The sequence below is a fragment of the Anoplopoma fimbria genome, chromosome 3 (genome assembly GCF_027596085.1).
Source record: "Anoplopoma fimbria isolate UVic2021 breed Golden Eagle Sablefish chromosome 3, Afim_UVic_2022, whole genome shotgun sequence".
Classification (NCBI taxonomy): domain Eukaryota; kingdom Metazoa; phylum Chordata; class Actinopteri; order Perciformes; family Anoplopomatidae; genus Anoplopoma; species Anoplopoma fimbria.
Window position 1 is genome coordinate 26,651,349 of NC_072451.1, and position 21,568 is coordinate 26,672,916.

The 21,568-nt window shown below is 40.1% G+C and overlaps 1 protein-coding gene across 1 annotated transcript; it reads right to left on the reverse strand.

Annotated features, from left to right (window-relative positions):
• Positions 1–1,049: 1,049 nt before the first annotated feature.
• Positions 1,050–20,475, reverse strand: myom1a (myomesin 1a (skelemin)). The gene is made up of 37 exons (XM_054596146.1): positions 20,321–20,475; positions 16,949–17,089; positions 16,573–16,765; positions 16,327–16,484; positions 15,997–16,089; positions 15,769–15,857; positions 15,426–15,470; positions 14,836–14,997; positions 14,574–14,735; positions 13,879–14,020; positions 13,390–13,589; positions 13,251–13,307; positions 12,623–12,747; positions 11,506–11,689; positions 11,220–11,394; positions 10,346–10,467; positions 9,155–9,351; positions 8,823–8,949; positions 8,056–8,240; positions 7,771–7,885; positions 7,363–7,519; positions 7,119–7,225; positions 6,687–6,731; positions 6,332–6,468; positions 6,088–6,232; positions 5,776–5,835; positions 5,623–5,690; positions 5,396–5,521; positions 4,653–4,736; positions 4,299–4,386; positions 4,163–4,201; positions 3,820–3,925; positions 2,610–2,773; positions 2,460–2,496; positions 2,220–2,242; positions 1,757–1,812; positions 1,050–1,605 (listed from the first exon to the last, which is right to left on the reverse strand). The coding sequence occupies exons 1-37, from the start codon at positions 20,473–20,475 to the stop codon at positions 1,339–1,341; spliced, it is 4,536 nt and encodes a 1,511-aa protein (XP_054452121.1). The 3' UTR covers positions 1,050–1,338.
• Positions 20,476–21,568: the final 1,093 nt, after the last annotated feature.

Sequence of the window (21,568 nt, forward strand, 5' to 3'; positions counted from 1 at the left end):
GTCTGTGGAGGAGAAGAAGGAGGAAACACCATCAACTCCTCAGAAGCAGAGCCGTGCCGAGCCGTGCCCGCACCACCAGTGGCTGACTGGTTTGAAACCAGCAGGGAGCTGAAGTTGATGGGACAGCGTGTCAGTCTGTCCAGTCAATAAGATGATACGTGTGTCCTTGTTCAGAGGACATGTGTTACATATGTTACTCAGATGTTCTATGGTGTGATGGACTCTTCTGTGGCTTCTGTTCCTAACAGGCCTTCATTAAGCCCCCCCACCAGACTCTTAAGCTTAATGGAAATGTAATTATTTAACTCTAATGAAGGCATTCTTTTTAATCAATAAATTAACTTTTAATATGACAAATGATTTAAAGACAAAGTGAAACCTCTCTAAAGCATTTACACCAACATGCACCCTGAAGAAAACACAGTCTTATGTTTAATGTTAGTTAGACACACAGCGCAGTTTATCTGTAGGTTTTCTTTATATTGTACATCCCCCCCTCTTTCAACACATTTCTCTGACACCGTCTGACGCTCGCAAGTTCCTTTTTGAAAGACCTTAAATGGTGTGAATACCTATGTTGAATACACTTCCTGTAAGTCGCTTTGGATAAAAGCGTCTGCTAAATGACTGTAATGTACTGTAATGTAATGTAATGTAATGTGTGTGTGTTTGTTGTTGCACTCTTTTGCTCAACATCAGGGTTTTACCTGCTCCACCTCTTCCTACAAACTGTTCTCATCATGGACGCTTGCAAACAGTAAATCACCGACAAATAACACACATGCACAAAGTACTATTTAAACATAGTACCTGTTTAAATAGACAACGTAGGGCTCAACGTATGTAATCAGTGGAGCATGTCACATATCCACTGATATGTTTTTTCCAATCTCTCACATTACAAAGCAAATAGCTGGGAGGAAGTTCATGGCGTCATTTTTTCCATTTTATTTTTTTTACATTGCATAACTTGACCTTGTTTCAGAGGTCAAAGTTTCCAAACATAACACTGTTCTAGTTTAATAAAACTGTGTTTTGTTTTGCTGGCCTTCATTGCTAAAACAAAAGATTAATGATTCAACATTTACTGCTTGACAAGTAACTACTAAGCACACTATTAACTTCTCCGTATCACATTCATTGTTTTCTTCAGCCACAAGCAATGCCCAAAGCTCTTTAGCCCAGCACATGAAAGACGCAGGAGGAAGCAGTTGTAGTAATCATTTATTTAAACTGTTCACTACACCAGCATGTGCCGGGGTAAAATGCTTTGGAGATGGCCCAGTCGTTCATCTTTTTCTGCTTTATTTCATCACACTGCATTCTCCTTTATTTTTTTTAGCCTTTCTTCTCCTCCTTCTCCTCCTCCTCTGGGTTGTAGACGCTGACGGTGAACTCGCCAGCCTCTTTGCCGTACTTGTTCTTGACCAGGAGGGCGTATTTGCCAGAGTCAGCCGTGGTGACGGCGGCGATTGTGATGCTGGCAAACTTGCCGTGCTCGAACTTGAGTGTGTAGCGCTCGTCAGACACCAGCTCCCTGTCGTTCTTCGTCCAGCTCACCTCAGGTACGGGTTCGCCCCAGACATTGCCAGTCAGGTTCAGGGACTAAAGGGAATAAGAGGATTGCAAGGTGGGGTTTAATGTGTGTGTCATACATATCAGGAATCCACGGAGTTCAGAGGAAAGAGATAATGAAAAAGAAAGTGGAAGGTGAGACAAAGAGTGTATTAACACACTGAATATGACATTTATTTACCTTGCCCTCTTGGATCGCAACCACATCTGGCAAACCTCCAATAACACGAGCGCGATCTGTGAGCCAAGAAGCAAATGTCAACCATCAGTCAGTCAGTCAACCCGTGGAGCATTTGCTTGTTTACAGCATAATATTAACAGAAACTGACTGAACTGGTAAGTGAACTATCCTTCATAAAATACAATATTCTAACTCTATTCTATGCATTGTTGATATTTTAAATAAGTTTTGGCTGGAAATGTCCTTTCCTCAATCCCACATTGCAAAAATATAGCAATAAATGTCCTGGAAAACTATTTTCTATGAATGAAATCTTAATAATATGACAACCAATGCACTCATGCATATTTAATTCCACTGAACCCAAGTTTAAAATGATAGTGAAACTGAAATAGCTTCTACTTCCAAATAAATGTTACATCATGTCTCATGGGAGGAACCACAGAAATTAATAACCACTTACTTCTCTCTGCGATTGCTGCTGCCCTGTGAAAGGAAGGAAGGAAGGAAGGAAGGAAGGAGACGTACATTGTCAGAAGCATCTTAAAATGATGTCACAGGGCAGATACTAAAAGCCATACAATTAAAGGAAATGTATTTTGAGATCGAGTCTATTTTTGTGATGACTGTTAGTATTTATTTGTGCAAAACATCCTCTTCAAACTGAACAGAGGGATTGAGTCAGATCAGTTTATTTACTTACTTGAGCCTTTGGAATTCTTCAAATGCCTCTTCCCATGCTGCACCAGAAGTAAATCAACACATCATTATTAATAGTTACAAACAAAATAGCCAAAGTATATGGGACTTTTTGAGCACATCTTCCTTGTTTGACTCTAAACGTTTCACTCACCCTTGCCAGACAGATCAAAGACTCTCTTTACTCCGTCCTTGCCATCGAAGATGTCCATGGCGTATTTGCCTTTGTCCTTCTCAGTGGGCTCATTGATTTTCAGCCAAAGCTGCTCTCCTGTGACTCCAGACTTAACTCTCTCTGAGACGGCAATCTTAGCATCTCTAATGGAGAAATAGGTAACGTAGAGATCAATTAAAAGTTGGTCTGTTTACTGAAAGTATCAAGTACACTGAAATGCAAGATTCAAGACAGGAGAGCAGCAATCGCAGTGGACTCTTAAAGTCTGCACAGTCATCCTTGTTTTATACCAAAATTAGAGATTTGATACATGTGACCTAGCATTACTAGCAGTTGGTGAGATTGTGTCCCCATCTGTGGATTGTTTCTATATAGTGTGTGAGAAGATTATGCGCTGAGACTGATAATTATAGTCAAAATAGTCCAATTTAAACAATTTCTTACTGTTCGATATGAGTCACCAGAAAAGAACTGGCAATGGAAGTGGAAAATAAAAGTTTATGAATGCAATGATTCTACCTCAATTACTTTACTCATTGGTCACAGACAATAAAATCACCCTAAAGCCTATTGAGATTTTACACATTTGAAGGTCTTGCACAAAAAAACCTTTTCTTTCCGAGCATCACATGGCTGGAAAACACTACCAACTTGAGACTTGGACTTGAAGAAACAACTATGTCAACATGATATTTGATATATTTTGTCATATAATGTGTGCTTCATACTTCCTTAGTACTTGCTCTTGACAATAAATCCTTTTAGTTTTGTGATGTTTAGACTGTTGTAAAGTTCTCACTATTGTTTGTGCTTCTATGTGTTTTTCATTGACTTTACTAGGTTTTCTTTACAGTTTATGTGCTTTGATGTTGTTCTGTCTGAATTGTATAGGTCTTCTTTTATGTTAATTGATTGACATCGTGTTAATGTGTGTTGTCCCGTATTATTAAATGAACTATTCTGTACCACTGGTAAAATGATTTCACATGTAAATACAGGCATATTTGATTTATTTTATATAATTCAAGATCAAAGTTTAATAACATTTTCGTTAAGGTACACACTTTAAAATGGTTGTGTTCATATTTGTTGTTGCCTGTGTTTTTCGTGACTTGTGCACATGTGTTTGCCAGACAGAATATAAAAAAAGATGTCAAATATGTTTTTGAATGAGGTTGTTTTTACATACTTGTGGAGCCAACCAACACGCAGTTCCTCATTGTAATATGTGACGTTGGAGTAGAGGATGATGCCATGTTCAGTACTGACGACCTTGATATCAGAGGAGGAGGTGGCTGGAGGGAAAAGAATAAAAGGCAGCGGTTTATCTTCATGCTATGGAAACCATATGGACTCATGGTATATAATTCAACATTATTTAAATATGTATATATGTTATATCGTCAAATGTTTCAGTCTTGCTTTAACTAGTTCATGCAGTGGAAGAATACTGTAAATGTGCACATTCTGCTGGTGTTTTTCTAGTGTGCGGTGCTTCATTGCTGCTTGAAGTGTGAAGTTTAATGACTCACCAATAACCCTGAACAGCTCGTTCATTACAGCTTGGTATCCTGGGGATTCAAAAAAAGGATGCAAACAGCAATTAATCAGCTTTTCTGTTGCAAGACTGACAGCACCACTTTTCCACTCACCAAATTCATACTTTACCTGCGTCCGTCAGATCGAAGATGCTCTTATCTTTGCCTCTGTCATCCCTCAGGATGACCTGGTAAATACCTGCATCCGCCTTGGAGATCTAGAGTTTGAAGTAAAAGCAATTTAAGTATCCTTGAGGCAGCCTTGAATTCCCTTCTAAATCAAACAGAGGGGAATTGAGTGTAATTCTTGGACACAGATAATAGACAGTGAAACAGCCAGACAGAGACCAACTAGGCAAGAAAAGACAAGCTTTTCTCCGGCCCGGGATGCTGCAGGCGTTAATAGGGGAAACATGTAAAAAGGAGACATGGAGGACACACAGAGAGATTATAGAACTTATGGCAGCAAAGATTATGTCCAGACTTTGGGTCTTGGCGGTAGGGGGACGTCCACTGCAGTTGGCTTTTTTCCTCCTTTGACTTTCGGTTTCTCCTGCTTAATAACCCACTGTGAATTAGACAAACAGCCATTTAATGCAAGTGCGATTGACAGGACTGGCGATGGACAGGACACCTCTCCTGAGCTCATGCAATGACACCAACCCTCTCTTTATGAGTGATGATTATATAGTTTCAATGTACAGGTACCTTGAAACATCAATATAACTGCATTGGCCCTGAAACTGACTGATATATAACATAAATGTTTGAGTAAATTGGCCAGAGGAGTTAAATTGAATAGAGTGTTAGAGATGAAGTGTATATGAATGAATCACACAGATAAACCATATAGTGTATTTTCACTATAAGGGCATAAATGTTGAAAAACATGATCTATAATATCAATATGTACAGAGTAAGACTTAAAGGTACAAGCTCCAAAATAGAGTCAGTTGTACACAATGCGTCTACTCTAACTCCATCGGACAACATGCTGACGTGTTGACTCCAGCAGCACTCCAGCGGGACTCTGGAACGTGAATATTTTTAAAAGTGTTTCATCATTTATGATTCTGTGTGTCAGAGAGGGTTGGTTGGCAGCGTAGCATCCAGTCTAGGTCTACTATTATATTGGAAGCACTGCTGCATCACAAGCAACGCTTTTAGCTCTTTACTCATAAAGCTCACGACTCCTCACAATGTACGGCCTCTGTCTAACGGGCTGACCTTTCCAATATTAAAGGTCAGATCGCCGTCATTTCTCTCGATTTTCTGAGCGTCCTCATCATCCTCTGCAATCTCAATGTTGTCCTTAAACCAGGTGATCTCAGTCTCTGGTCTGATATTTCCTATCTGTGGAGGGAAAGAAGGGAGATGGGATTAAGTTATGTCGCCTAAAATGCATCCATTTGTCATGCTTCTTTAAAAAAATGATTTACAATCACTTTTCCTACCTTGCATTTCAACAGCACGTTACATTCTTGAGTAACAGTGAACCCAAGGTACTCGACAAAGTGAGGACCTATGGATAGTTAATGAAAAATGATTAGGAAATATACTTGTGAGATTAGTGTTTAACTTGTGTAAAGTAAAGTAAGATCCCTTACCTTGTTTCCTGACCCATTCTGCCCTCTCAAACTCAGATTTCTTTTGAAGCTCCCTGAACTCTGCATAGCAAGAAGTGCATCAGAAAATCAGCTTAAAGACATGAAAGTAAGGAAAGGCGGTCTTCTGCTGCCCCTCAATGGACACATACTTTAACTGCAGCACATGCACCACACCCAGTAGAGGACGGCTTTGAATTTCTAGCCTTCAATCTGATGGTTGGGGTGTCTATTCCATATCCACAATTAAAAACTGATATAATAGAAAATCTGTTAACATCATCATGGAAGTAAAAACAGCATTTGAGGACTTACCATCTCCAATGAGCACCAGACTGGTTGTGCCCTTCGCCTTGCCATCAACCAGGTTAAAGGTGAACGTTCCCTCATCGCTGATCTCCAGAGAGTCCATGAACATTTCAATGATGCCGGTGGACTTGTCGAAGTTCATTGTGTATTTCTGGAAGGCAGAAACGTATGGAGAGACCCAGATGGATCAGTTTGTGGAAGACTAGGAGTGGACTCACAGGACGACATGAAAGCAGGTCATGGTTCCTACCTTTCCCTCGGTAACAAGGACATCATTAAAGACATACTCCACTTGGCAGGCCGAGGTGAATTTCTCCAACTGGGTCCAGAAACGCACGCGACCCTTCTCGAGCAGCTCCATGGCCATTTCATTCTTGAAGGGAATAACTGATAAAAACACATTTTTGAGTCATGTAAGTAACAGTGGCTAGGAAAATACAATTTCTGGGTGAAACCTTTGTTTCTGGAGCATATTGATGGTTATTCTAATTCCTTAACTATATCTTAAAACTGTACCTGCACTTGATAAATAAACTCTAACGTCTTGATAAGTGATAAAATAAGATGTGGTATCATCAGTTTATGTGACATGGTGGGATATTCACCAGGGAACTTGTGTTCGTGGCTGATGTCCAGAAGACGCATGAGACCTGTCAAGTGAAACAACAACAGCAGCAACAACATGTGAGAATGTCAAAACCCTTCAGCATCAACTCCTCCACTTCTAGCCAGCCAGTATTTTAGAGAAGCACTATTATTAATGCCGACAAAAATACTCAATACCATTTACAACCTTGGCTGTGACAACAACTTTGACAGACACTCGCTGAATCATTCGAGCCAACTTTCCAGACAAACACACATATACAACGGAGTGTACCAGAGGTCAATTTGGTGCAGCTGTTGAAACAGGATAACAGAGACAGTCCTTCAAGCCCTCCTCACACCTTTAGCACTATCGTCACCCAAACAAATAACAAGCGCATCGAGTTTCAAGTGCACAGGAGCAGAGATGCCAACAGTGTGGGCTGACTCACCCTCCTCAGTGAGAGTGTAGCTGGAGGAGAAGCCGTCAGTGTTAGTGACCACACAGGAGAAGATGCCCAGATCCTCCAGGGAGGGACTGTTGAAGATAGCTCTGGACCTGGTGATGAGGACATGAGGGGACGACAAGGTATGAGGAAAACATGGCCTTTGCACACAAGCCTCGGACATAAGCGAGAGAGATTCAATTACGTCCCTGTGTGATCTTGAGAAATGAGGCACATAAATGATACTGACCTGCCATTTTCAGTGGTAATAGTCAGGCGAGAGGTGTCTGTAATAGTCTGGTAATTCTTGGACCAAACAAACTCAGAGCCCTCCTTCATCTCAGAGCACTCAAAGATCATAGAGATCACACCGTCATCATCAACGTCCACATAAATCTCGTTGGTGCCTGAAGGAAAGGAGAGCAAATGGTTACAGTGTGTGTGCATCACTGGGGTGACAGATTTCAGCCTCTTAAACTCACAATTACAGTCATTAAAGGAGCAAATAATAAAATATAAGACATACAGTAAACTTAAAGCTGTGCATAAAGTTAATTCATCTATTAGTATTGAGAAATAGACATTTTCCCTACTTTTCCAAGCCTGCGTAGGAACGCTATGCGACTGAATGTGTGAGTTACATAACAATCACACTCACCAGGGCTAGTCTGGGCCAGGATTGGACCCAAGGCTGCTGAGGGCTTTCCAACCCCAGCAAGATTTTGAGCACGCACACGGAAGGCGTAGGATGTACCCGACTTCAGCCCCGTCACCTGAATCAGCACGAGAGGAGTCGAGGGGATGGATAGTTAAAAGAACGCTGTGCTCATTAGTTAACATGGATATTTCACGTGGAGATGCATGCGTGTTGTTCAAATGGTAAATAACTACATTTCAGGAAGATCCAATAAAACACCTCGGCCTATCTATTCATCATTCTCACCTTCATGTATTTCCTCTTGTTGACCTTTTCGTGAGCAGCCTTCCAGCCTTTCTCTCCGGCAGAAGCCTCCTTCACGTCCAAGTAGTAGCCGTTGACAGGGGTGCGGCCATCAAATGTGGGTGGCTCCCAAAGGACCACGGCCGAGGTGTCCCGGACCTCCAGCACATGGAGACCAAGAGGAGGACCTTGGAGCATAAGTAGAGATAATGTTTCAAAACATTATAAAACATTATTTTTAAGTTGTCTCAAACAAGCTGTGAAGAAAATATATTTGACAAAGACTTTCAATACAGTGAGCTTTTCAAGAAAGGAAAATAAATCCATTTGTACTTTAAGACAAACATTTAAAGTGTAGGTGCAATTATTTTCTACTCTATTTCTATAATTCTAAATATGTTTATCGGAATGGATCACAGGTTAAATTCTTTTACTAAAGAATATTATGCATTGTTCCATTGCACAAAATCCTTTTTTAAAATGTTTCATCATTATTTTGGCCCAGTCTATGTTGATCTTGTATCACTGCAACTAACTATTATTTTCAGTAATTTTAGCAACATAAGAAAATGTTAACAATTACATTTTAACAATTGAAAAGCTAGAAACAGAAATGGCATTCGTACTTAAAAAAATATTAAAAGATAAATTGATCATCAATAGTTGCCAATTAATTTTCTTTCAATCTGCTCGTCGAATAATCATCTAATTGTTTCCTTCTTTTCATATCTACAGACCCGAAGGTTTGGTGAGCATTTTGTCCCTCATACCTGCCACAGTAATGGTCCATTCCTTGCACTCCAGAGCTGAAGTAGGCAGAGAGCCTTTACTCACACCTGCCATGTTCATAGCGCGGACCTGGAACTGGTAGAAGACGTTCTCCTTCAGGTTCTCAGCCTAAAAGACACAAAATGCAGATCATGAGAAAGGATTAAAGTCCTGTTTTGGGCTGGCAAATGTAAATTAATCACCAAGTAGATAAACTAATTTGGGCTTTATAACATAAAAACATTCAAACTGCCTGCAAGCTTGACAAAATGCAGTGAATGATCACATTGCGTTTCCTGTATTCATTGAAAAGCCCAAAATTGAAATTACTTACTTTAAAGGAGGTAGTAGTCAAAGCCTTGTGGTTCATTTCATGCCATTTTCCAACAACGTCTCCCCTCACAGTCCTGTAGTCCACAAAGTATCCCCTGATATCAGCTCCTCCAGTGCTAGCAGGCTCGGTCCAGGCCAGCATCATGTAGTCCTTTACAGCCTCCAGCAGGGTCACACCGGTGGGCTTTCCAGGGATGGCTGCAATTAAAGTTTTTATTTATTGAAAGAAAAAAATGATGCAGTGTGTTAAGGAAGATCATTTTCAGCTATTCGGACCCTATTTGTTTTGTTTTCCCTTTAATTAAAAATTCTATTATATGGCCTGGCAATCTCCAAATATTGCATAGATCTTAGTTCTCATTAGTGTACACTTGAACATGCTACATGCTTTGGACACAAGCAACACAATCTTTTAGGGTCATTGTAACGGATAAAGTACTTACACTCGAGGCCAGAAGCAGGATAACTTTCACGCTACGAAACTCTCCGAAAGCCAGACGAGCCTCTCATTAGGTTCATGCTCTTTAAGAACACAATGCTTTAGCCTTCACCTTGGCAAAAAGCAAAACAGAACTCAAGCAAAAACAAATCTATACAGAAATCAATACCTGCATAAAGCAAAAGCATTATCTACGTTGTTATTTAACTTTGTAACTTATAAATGAAGGAATGGGAAACAGCAAACTGACAAAATCCAGTGTTAGTGATGAGTTTGTGAGGCAGGCTCATGCAAAAATATCAACCAGCAGTCACATAGAAACATGTGCCACCTGCATTCATTACACTGTAGATAAACAGGAAGTAGAGACGATATTTGGGAAGATAATCGATCAGAAGAGAATCTTAGATAATATATGTAAAGTAACTGAGAATAAGAGGGAAATGAAAACAAGTGATGGAAGTTATTTCATGAACAAAGATGAGTTAAGAGGGTCTCAGCAGAGGGCTGCAGGTCGTGTGTGTGTGTGTGTGTGTGTGTGTGTGTGTGTGTGTGTGTGTGTGTGTGTGTGTGTGTGTGTGTGTGTGTGTGTGTGTGTGTGAATGTGTTGAAGTAAATATGAGCATTCTCAGCGATCATTCCCTAGATAAATAAATGTTTAAAAATAGCCGTGAGGAAGGAGCAGACGGAGACGGTATAGCTTGGCTGCTACAGGCAAAGTGAATAATGGAGATGAGTTGAGAGGACACTCACAGATGGCAGCCTGCACAACCACGGCATCAGAATTAGAGGAGCTGTGGCTGTACCCGGCAGCGTTGACTGCTTTGACCCTGAACACGCAGTTTGACCCGGTAGTCAGGCCGTGGCACACAAACCTGAAAGGGGTCCAGACAAAAGTGATGACAGTCATATTATTTTCACACAAGAACTAATAGGAGCTAACCCTTAGTGTCTTACTTTAAAAAAAAACGTGTCTCTAATGTCCTTAGTGGACAATAAATATCTGTGTAAAAATAAAAAATCCATAAAATCACAAATTAATATTCTTTTCAACTTTTAAATCGTTAAATCTTCCAACCAACTTAATTTATGAACATCCCGAGCAAATATTCATTCATTTTCAAAACTTTGAATGTCAGTTTGTTTTGGATTATCTTCAATATACTAAATCCTAGGGGGATTGCTTTCAGTCTTGGATATTTCAATACTTAGCAACAACATTGATTTTGATCCATTGTTATTTTTTTGTAGCCAGAGGGACTGATATAATTGAATGTTAGATTTTACGCTGTAACAACTGTGGGATCAAACATTATTGGGACATTTTTGTCTGTGTTAACAAGCTAAACATTTGGGTGATGGACGTAGAATCAAAGAATCAAATTACTATCGTTGTTATTATTATTAACCAGTATTTCATCTTTGCACCTCCAGTTAGCAGTTATCAAATTTGAACACCAACACAACCCATCATGTATTTCAACCACTTGAGCAGCAACAATACATGTTTAAATAAACTTCTGCTTTACTGCAACCATGAGTAAATTGTAGGAGTGTACTTTGGAATTCAACTCGTCTTTTTAAGCACTGAATACATGAACCCAGAATTTTCTTTAACTGTACCTACCTGGTCTGCTTGACAGGTTTGTTGTTGCAGGGCTTCCACTCATCGGTGCCCACCACGCTATATTCGATGTAGTAGCCAACCAGGTGTTTAACTTCCTTACAGGCCCCCCAGAAGACCACCACTGAGGTGTTGGTGTTCCTGCAGGTCACTGGATTGCCCGGAGCTGAGGGCAGGTCTGTTAAGAAAGAGGTTTGTAAGAAAAGATGGAAAAAAAGAATGAATGGAAGACTAATTAAAGGGGGCAAAACACCTGCTCATAATACAGATGCAGGTCTTTCCAGCTCACCCAGTTTATCTCCGACCGTGATCTCTCCTGTGGATACAGACGTCTCGCCCACACCGGCAGAGTTGCAGCAGCGGACGCGGAAGCTGTAGGATTTACCCTCCGCCAGGTCGAACAGGGCAAAGCGGGGAGACTTGACCGGCATGCCAGTGTTCACCCTCTGCCAGGTGTCTGTCCCTGAGATACACTGTGGTAGACAGACAGCCAGTAACATGTCAGTAAAGCAGCAGATAACACTGTACAGTAAACAAAGAAAAGGTAAGAGGGTACTTCCACAAAACAGTCATCACATATCAGTAGTAATATAATCAAGCAATCACCCAGAAGAGGCCATAGGCACTTCTTTACACTCTCTTTGAATGTCCGTAGAGAAAGATGTCTGTCAAAAAACTTCCATAAAACTATATATTAATATTATTTTCCACTTTCACTGAGTTAAATCAATTTAACAACTACAGTCCTAATCATAACATTAACATATCGATTAGTCTTCAGACTCTTACCCTTTAAATTCCAGTTTGTTTACATAACGCGACTGTTATAATATATAAAAATCAACTGAAAATGGAATTATTATCTGTATAATCAATGCTATTGGGATATTTTTTCTCTGTGTGGGATATGTCAATGATTAGCAACAACATTGAATTCGATGCACTGCATCAAACACTGCAGTGCTCCATAATACAGCAGCAATGAACCAAGTGGAAACCAGGAAAATATCATATATTTGCTCCCATAGGGTCAAACACAAGCAGCCAGGGCTCTACATTGAAAGCATGATGTATTTAATTGCATGATTTTATACTGTGTTGGCTGTGAGATCAAATATTTTAGTTTTAATTGGTTTCAATGGGGACATTTCTTTATTATGGACTTATTATAGGAGCTGAGGATGAACTTCCCAAATAAAATTAAAATTAAAATAAAAAAACTCACACCCTGGCCAAACTTAAAGCCATATCCATTAACACAGACAAAATAACTGAATTACTGATGCATCAAAGGGTAAAGCAGTGATCCCTGAGCTATTTTAGCTATTTATTAAAAGGAAGCAATGTGTGCCTGCATGCGGTAACTACTCGTCACTGGCTGCATAAGTCTGCCTTTTTCTACTCACCTTCTCAATGTAATACATGACTCCTTCATGACCCCTCTGGACTGGAGGCTTCCAGGCGAGCACCACGTAGCTCTTGGTGGCCTCAGTAACCACAACATCAGAAGGTTCTCCGGGGACGATTCCCACTGAGGAGTCAAGAGGAAGTCGCTTCAAACACGTGACTGTACTTAAAGTTGGATCAAGTCACTCGGGCTGGTTATCACTCTAAAAAAGTCAATACTGATACCAAAACAATATTATTTTCAGTACATTATTAAGGAATATTATAATGTTTTTCTACAAAACCTATTACAAATATATGCCAAACTTTTCAAATAACCAGTGTTCAATTTTCTCTCACACGCAGCCATATAATAACTTTGCCTGAATAATATTTGATTTAGTTTAGATAATCCTATTTAAAGAATCAGTGAACAAGATCAGCTCTAAATCAGAGCTTTTGATACTTCAGTTCTTATGTGATACTACCGAGACATTTCAGACACTACGGAGAAGGTATTGGGGTTCGATGCCCAAACTTATTAGTCAGTACAAAATGTCACTTTTGACTGCTGACACATCTGGAAATGAAAATATCTAACATTACGACACTGTTTATTTCCTTCTATCGTTGAAATAACTGTCGTACCAGTGGGATCCTCCTCTGTGAACTTGATAATCCCGGTCCAGGGAGCTGAGGGGCCGGCTGTTGGGAAAAACAAAATATATATATATTATATTGTTGTTTGTTGCAGTGTGTCGGCTGGACTCTGGTGTGTGTCTCTCACCTCTGAGGCGGGCTCTGTCGGAGGGATCCATGGCAACCACGGCCTCGGAGACACGGGATGAACGGCTGACTCCCGACTTGTTCATGGCCCGCACCCTGAAGACGTAAGAACGGCCCTCCATCAGTCCTGTGACGGGGAAGCGTGCGTACTTCACTGGGGCGTCGTTACACTGAGCCCAGTGGTGAGTGCCCACCTCACACCTGCACAGAAAAACACATATAAGTTAGATTAATGAACACCACAAGCAACACAGTGACTGATTGACAGCTGGAATAGACAGGTAGGAATGCATGTGGGTGTATTTAGTATCCGTGGAGATGGCAGTTTGGTGCAAATATAGGAGGAATTTGGAGAAGTGCCATTCGCCTACAGGATTATCTAACAGAAGTATCTACATGTAGGAGTGTATCATGGCCAAAGTAATCAGAAGAAACTAAATAATAATTTATCTGCCATTCAAGTTCCATAATAAAAAGAAAGCTGTCCGACCTGTCGATGTAGTATCCCAGGATGGAGCTGCTGCCCTCCACCGCTGGCTGCTTCCAGGTCACCACCACGTAGTCCTTGTTGGCATCATGACAGCGCACATCCAGAGGAGCCACGGGAACCCCCTCCACCTCCACATCGGCATCTGGTACAGCAGGACACACACATATCCAAAAAGTCAGACACACACAAAGACACACACTTGTGAGTAGTGCTGCTTCTAAATCGGGCTGATCTCCATTACATACTCGGTTTCCATTTTCTGACCTACTTACGCCTTTACAGTACAGCCTGTGTTGCAGCACTATGAAAGATTAGTTCATGTCTTGGTAACATTAAAAGGGATTCTGAATATTCCCTGTTGTGCATAAACCTCCTGATTATCATTTGAGATCACACTCTCTGTGGTGACCTTTCTGACATATATAGACAGATATAGAAGACACTTCAGAGAGAAAGAGAGTAGCGTCACTTAAAGACACAGCAGAATGAAATGGTTCCCTATCAGGTCTGTGTGTATCTGTATTACATTGCTTGACTTTGCACATAACGCTGTTCAGTGCAGACTTGAGGGTAAGTGGCTTTATAGGTTAGTTCAATTTTCATGTAATTAAAAACCAAAAACCTCTATTTCAAGAGTCTCTCTTTTCGCAGTGAAATCAAAAGCTTCAGTTTAAAATATCTATCAGGCACCTTACCTCTGACAAACACATAAGCAGAGTAGGTATCAAAGCCAGATTTGGTGTTGACACGCAGGGTGTACATGCCCTCGTCTTCCTTGTTGAGGTGGACAAGTGTGAGGGTGGCTCGTTCACCGGACCAGTGGCTGTGCACCCATTTAGAGGGCTTCAGGGGGACAGCTGGTGGGAGAGGTCAAACACAAAAGACGTGTGACTGGATACGTAGAGTGGATTAATAAAAACATGGAAAATGCTGTTTCGATTTTCTTCCTCTACTTACAGTTTCTGTACCACACAACATCAGGCTGGTATTTCTTCACAGTGGGATAAACGATGACGGTGCAACCCAGACTCAATGTCTCGCCTTCACTGCCAAAGGCCACTTCGAATTTGTCAATGATGGTTGTTTCAAAGGTGACACCATGCTCAGCGCAGAAACCATCTGCAGGCAAAAACATATATATATTCAAAACACTACAATTAAAACATTGAACCTGCATTCATTTACTCTTTGGAACACAACATTGACGTATTATTTCATCATGATAAATATGTTTTTTTCAAACATCCAGCACATAATCATGCATTTGAAGCTGTGTTTTCGTCCAACTGATGAATGAGAGTCCAACATCCACTCACCTTTTAGCCCGGTTTGGTCTCCACCAACTCCTTAGTAAAAAATATCTCCCTCTATAGCTTTAAATGATAAACTGTGTTCAGCTGCTAGTTGCTAACATTTTACAGACGTTTCCAAAAAGACGCTAAAGCACTGAGGCTTTGGGGGACTGCAGTTTGTAACTATGAGCAATGCCTGTTGACATTTCACATTTTTCCATTGTTTTGTATAAAAATGTTGATTTGTGGACTCACGTGGTTTGGGATCAAGTGGGCCTGCTACCTCCCCCTCCTGGAACCCTGCAAAGAAATATATGGTTCATTAATCTTGTATTAGTAACAAGACACATTTGACATACATAAAATACGATACACTGTGGGCACATTTTTCATTTGGCCATAAGATTTAGTAGTTCCCTCCAGTCAAATAAAACAATAAACAAAAGGCAAAAAACTAAAACCAGATCGTGACCAGACACAAGTGTAAGACCATGTTTACAGTGGTGTAACTCTAAACCTCTACTTTAAACTTTGACCTCTAACCGGAGGAGACGGGAGCAGCTGCTGAGACAACAGAAGAGAGAAAACGGTTACCTACTTTTGACAACGATAGTAGCCACAGAGGAAGCTTCCCCTTTCACATTGAGGGCAGAGGCGTGATACTGAGCAGTGTCGATGAAATCACAGCTGAAAATAAAAACATTGAAAGACATGTTGAATTACTGCCACCTTATTTGCATTTATCACCCTGCAGAAATGTGCATTTTTGGGCACATCTCATTAATTCTAACTGACGCCGTGCCATTTGAGCTTAATGATTACCTACTTCTTGATCTCCAGGGAGTGCATGTTGTAATTGTTCTCGACTGTGTACTTCTCGGGGTGGGCCTTGGCGTCAATGAGCACATTGTTTTTGTACCTTGAAGACAGAAGAAAGACAGCTGGTTTATTTTTACCGTTGTTTTCAGCTTGAGTAATTGCAGAGGATCAGTGTGTTTTCATGTTGCTGCGGTGGAAAATAAATTAGGCCGATGACGAGAGCTTTGGATGGAAACTTCTCGATGACACACGCACACATGACTGATCGCCTTTCTTCAGCCTCTTTTTCTTGTGACTCTGAGAAGGTGGGGGCCAGTGAACTTGGAGCGTATCTTACCAGGCCATCCTGGGTTTAGGCCATCCAGCCACAGTGCAGTGCAGCTTAACAGTGCTGCCCTCCCACACAGTCTGTCCACGGGGCTTGACGATGAACTCTGGAGGGTGTGTCAGACTGTCTGGGTTCATCTTCTTACGGAACGTTGACCACTCATCCATCTATAACGAGAGAGTGAAGCCAGATTGTAGGCTTCATGCGACAAAAACCTTGTTGTTGCCAATTCACAAAGAAATGAGAAGGATTTACCGTCTTGTTAAATTCCAAACGTCCGGCAGATTCCCTGATGTGCGTTGTCCTGGTTCTCTTCTCCACTTTAACGTCCACAGTCGCAGCCTCCTTGGCCTCCCTGACAAACAGGTTCCTCATGGCCACATAGTTGATGCCCTCCTCCGTCACCTCCTCATCCTGGGCCTCCATCAGACTGCGAACAGCAGCATGACTGGTGCACAACAAAACCACCATGTGAGAGCAGTTCAGATTTGCAGTGAGACAGGAAATTATCTTAATTTAGTGTCCTTAACTCCAATTAAAATGTACATCATCAATGTTTAGCACCAGTGGTATTGATTACATTGCATTTAAGGACATCAGATCAGTTGTGTTTTGCAGCGTCCTCACTTACCTGGCTCTAAATACGGGAATGACATAGCCGATAACTTCCTTGTCTGAGTCCATCGCCAGGTAGGTGCGTTTGGCTCTCTTGGGTAGCGGGCTGAGTTTAACCACCTCCTGCCCCTTCTCTGTCTTCACAGTGGTCTTCAGGCTTAGATGTGAGAGACAACAGTCACTTGAACTACAAACACCAACATGCATCATAAAGTATTTCCAAATGGTTGATGGTGTACTATTTTCTACATTAAAGCCACATTGTATCTTAAAGGATAAGGCTAGTAATATTCTGTGTTTTTCTTATTATTAATAAATCCTAAGATTGCCATCAATAACTTAATCCTACTGTCTGTATTGTATCGCCAAAGTCTGATATAACTTGTACCTCTGCACCATAGACATCCATTGTTGTCCACTGGGTGACATGTTTCATAATTGCCATGAACATGGGCACTGTGGTTTATTTTGAATCTTAAATACACAGTTCTGCTGCTATTATACAAACATGTATTCATCTGCAGTTGAAAACAGTCCCCAACAAATACACTCTTTGTTCTTGTTTAATTAACATTTGCTACAAACTGCAATACCCAGCTGTTTAAGGAAATAAACAATTGTTGTTACTCATTTTCAAAGATTTATGTCGTCAGTAGTAGCACATAATATGCTTGGGGCTGAGGGGCCGTACACAGGGACTGATATATTTTTGGCAGAATGTTGCCAGTGTTATTCTTTGATTGAATAAACTTTTCTGTAGCTAACTTTAATTATTATTTAAACTCTTGCAGTCTAAGCAGATAAGTGTTACAAACTAAATTCCTATAGGAATGAATGATTACTATCTATTTAGATGATTTAGTTCTAATTAATCAAAGATGAACCTTTGGCTACATTGAATAAGGAGAATAAAAAACATTACACACATGTATGTAGTTAACTAAACTAGTACCAAGTAATTTAAATGTAACTTCAACAGAATGCCCCATGTTTGCTCATAATGACAAAAGATGAGGTAAAGACACCTGACGGAAAGAATTCAAAGCTGCAGTGAAATCTAAACATGACAAAAATAGTCAACATTGACATTCTTCCTCTCTGCATTTATAAAACTTTAGTACTGAAGTGTGCTGATTATATAAAGACAGGATCAGAAGTTACTCAGAAATGGAAGATGTATTTCTGTTCACCCTCGAAGAAAGCTGACCCGTGTTACACTCTGACTCATTTACCCATCAGCCTCTCAGGCCTCTCTATTGTCAGCCAGGTTTATAAGAGGAGACGGAACTGGTGGATACGCAGCAGGGCGGAGAGGTTTATATCAAATCTCTGCTTTCATTCATAATCTCTACCATGTCTGCCCTAGTCTATCCATTGGGCTTAGAGGAGTAGCGGCATAAAGTGGCTTTGATAAACTCTATTCCATACTGCCGAGGCCGGATCAAGTCGATTGGAAGGTGCTGAACGTACAGCCGAGACAGACAGATGGAGGGAGTCTCACAAAGGATCTCTGCAGTGTCAGAAAGTTATTCATATGCTGCTGACTCACCAGATGTGTTCAAAGGTAAGAAAGTCAAAAGGTATAAAAAGTTTTTACTGCTGATAAAGAAGTCTGAAGAGCTAAAGCAGGTGTCAATCTTAAGATTTAAATAATACAATTACCACCTGGAAACTTTCTAACAGAAACAAAGTGAACTAGTTAGACATATTTAGAGGGGATAACACTGACTAGTCAAATTGACTAGTAAATGTGGATACTGGCCAAAGATTAAGACTAAGTCTTCCAAGAGTTATTAGCTATTAAATGTCCGTGGAAGACAGAGTATGACCGTTTACATTTTCATGACTTCCATACAGTGTCTTTACACTTGGCCTAATTGCAACGTCTCATGTCCTGCCTACAAAAATAGCTCCGCTGCCCATGAATATATCTGGCAGCCTCTCACTACAGCTGACATTCCTTCCCTGACCCCTGTTCAGAAAGCTCTCATGGTTCCAACATGTACACTGAGCTCTGCAGCTTGAAGGACAAAGAGACTCTGACAATATTACATGTTGACACCACATACAAATTAATCTAGGTTGCTGTCTTTGATAGAGGGTGCCACTTATACTAAACTTTAATTTAATCAAGCCTCATTAGAAAGTTGAAATTACTTTTATTTCCTTGGTTTTGCACGTTTTATCCTGCAGCCGACCAGTGGCATAAAATGAAGGCTAGAAAGGGTAAAGAAATCTAAATGTGTATCTCTCTATAAAAAAATATTTATATTATTTATTAATCTGACCACTACTTCTTCAATTAACCGATCAAACTATTTGGTCTCTAAAATATCATAAAGCAGTGAAAATGTGTGGTGCATTTACTATGATGACGTCTTCAAATTCCTTATTATCTCCAAGCCAAATATTTATATATATTTATATAATCAGCAGTGCTTATGATCAATTCATCATGAAAAATAGTTGCTGGTTAACGTTGTTGATCAAATTTCAATTTACCGACTAATTATTCCTGCTCTGTTTTTTTTATTGCAATTGTCTCTGTGCATTCACTGGGATTTGAATTACTGTATTTTAATATGCTCATAGTAGGAGATGCTAATTAGCGTCAGACTAGTCTAAGATTAAAGCAAATAAACGTAATGTGCTCTTTCTGTCGAATATAAGCACAATACTATTGCTATGTAGAGTTTATTAGTTACCAATTTGAGACTTGGACTAGACTAGACTCTTCAGCCTTGACTTACCACTTTGACGTTTGACTTATTTAAAACTTTATTGCCTAAAACTTGAATTGATGCAATTTTTGAAAAACAAAACTCACGGGTCACAAATTTTGACCTGGTGAAATACTGGAACAATAAAATGTTCTAATTATGTAATTGAATATTCAATTATTAGGCCATTGCATTGAAATGACTTGCTTTAAACTTTGTAGAAAAACAATTAACAGAGCTTGGATGCATATAAAGACGTTGTAGTTGGCTTGATCCTTGGCCAAAAATACTTTAAAATCTGCAAAAGCTTCAAGGACAAGAATGTGTGTTTTTACAAAAATAAAAAACCCTTCCAGCAATAAAAGATGAACATCAACTATATGAGCAGATGAAGACAAGCATAGAGTCAGCATCTGTTCTACATAAAAACACTCTTTGAGCTGCATACTTTTTCTTTCCTCTGCTGCTGCTGAACACTCTTCACACCAGATGCCAAAATACAGATTGAATATTTGAAAGACATCTGCTGAAATGCGTTCAACCCTTCCAAAGTTATGGAAGCGACAGGTTGCTTTAAGCGAACCCCATTTCTATTTTTGTAGTTTTCAAATATCAACCATCTCATCAGTATTTTGGATCTTTGGCCTGTGTCACTCCCATCCTCTTACCGACGGCTGGAGGTCTTGTATGTGGAGAACGACTGCTGTTTAACAGACGACTTGGAGCTCAGGTAGCAGCTGCTCTCAAAGTGATGCTGCTGCTGCTGCTGATGCTGCTGCTGATGCTGCTGCAGCTTCTGCGTCACTTGTAATGATGCTGACATCCTGAGGGTCACTCCGCCAACTTATATGTTGACTGCTCTTTACTTAACCAGCGCTGTAAATCAATCTCATTGTTATCATTACAAGTTGATTTATGTATTGGGGGTTAGTTTAAGCCAGGGGATTGTGATTAGGGTATTAGAGATGGGGAAGTGATGGTAAAGTTGTTAAGATGGTGTGATTTTTGTTTTGAGTGAGCAGTCAAAGTGTCGGTTAAGATCTACTTCTAATGTGTTAATTGAAGAAGCAGCAGGGTAAAAAGGACAATCACCTCCAGAGGAGGATTTATAGAAGTGATGAATTTGTGATGAAATTAAAAACTACATGTGGAGTGATGTAATCCAGCACATCCAAAGGTAAAGAAATGTTGTGTTTGGGAATATCTTAATTTAAGGCTTTAATCAATAGTCTAGCACATATGTAATACACATATTACACTAACAGATATAACATTCTGTTAGGTTCTGAAACTGTTGATAATTATTTTGATGAATTAAATATTAGTTTGGTTTATAAATATTAAAAAGATGCCGCCCACAATAAGAAAAAGCCAGAGTTAACATAATCAAACTACTTGTTTTGGTCGACCAAAAGTCCAAGGCCCAAAGGTTTTCTGTTGTCATGAGGAACAAGCAAATATTATGATTTAAAAGGGAATTTCTGGAATCATGATTTAAATTAATTCTCAAGATTGTTGCAGATACATTTTCTGTGGATTACCTGCTTAAATTATACATATTTAAAACAGGAGCAGCTCACACTGGGCATAGACCCAACATCAAGTAAACCCAGATCAATCAGGTAAGATCTGCAGTTTTATGACAATAGACTTTTGTCCTTCAGCAACTCTTACAACAGGCAGCATGTGGTGTGTGTGTGATTTGGAAAGAGATACAAACAGTAAGCTGGACTGTAAGCAATGAGGGCACAGAGTGCACAAAGAGAAGATCTGAGTCATAAAAACATAAAGTTAAGTGATTGTTAATAGAAGAGATTAGCAATACTTTTAGGAGGAAATTTCACTTCAATGGCACATGCAGTCTAAACTACAAGGACACCGTAGATATAAATGACCAACACCTGGTTAGTATAAGG

What these genes read in the sequence shown, in the direction of transcription:
- myom1a (XM_054596146.1), bottom strand. Translation starts at nt 20,475, where the DNA reads ATGTCAGCATCATTACAAGTGACGCAGAAGCTGCAGCAGCATCAGCAG. An exon ending in TCATGTATTACATTGAGAAG is followed by an intron (nt 11,690 to 12,622) that starts GTGAGTAGAAAA and finishes TGTCTACCACAG; the next exon opens with TGTATCTCAGGGACAGACAC. An exon ending in AAACCTGTCAAGCAGACCAG is followed by an intron (nt 10,468 to 11,219) that starts GTAGGTACAGTT and finishes GACCCCTTTCAG; the next exon opens with GTTTGTGTGCCACGGCCTGA.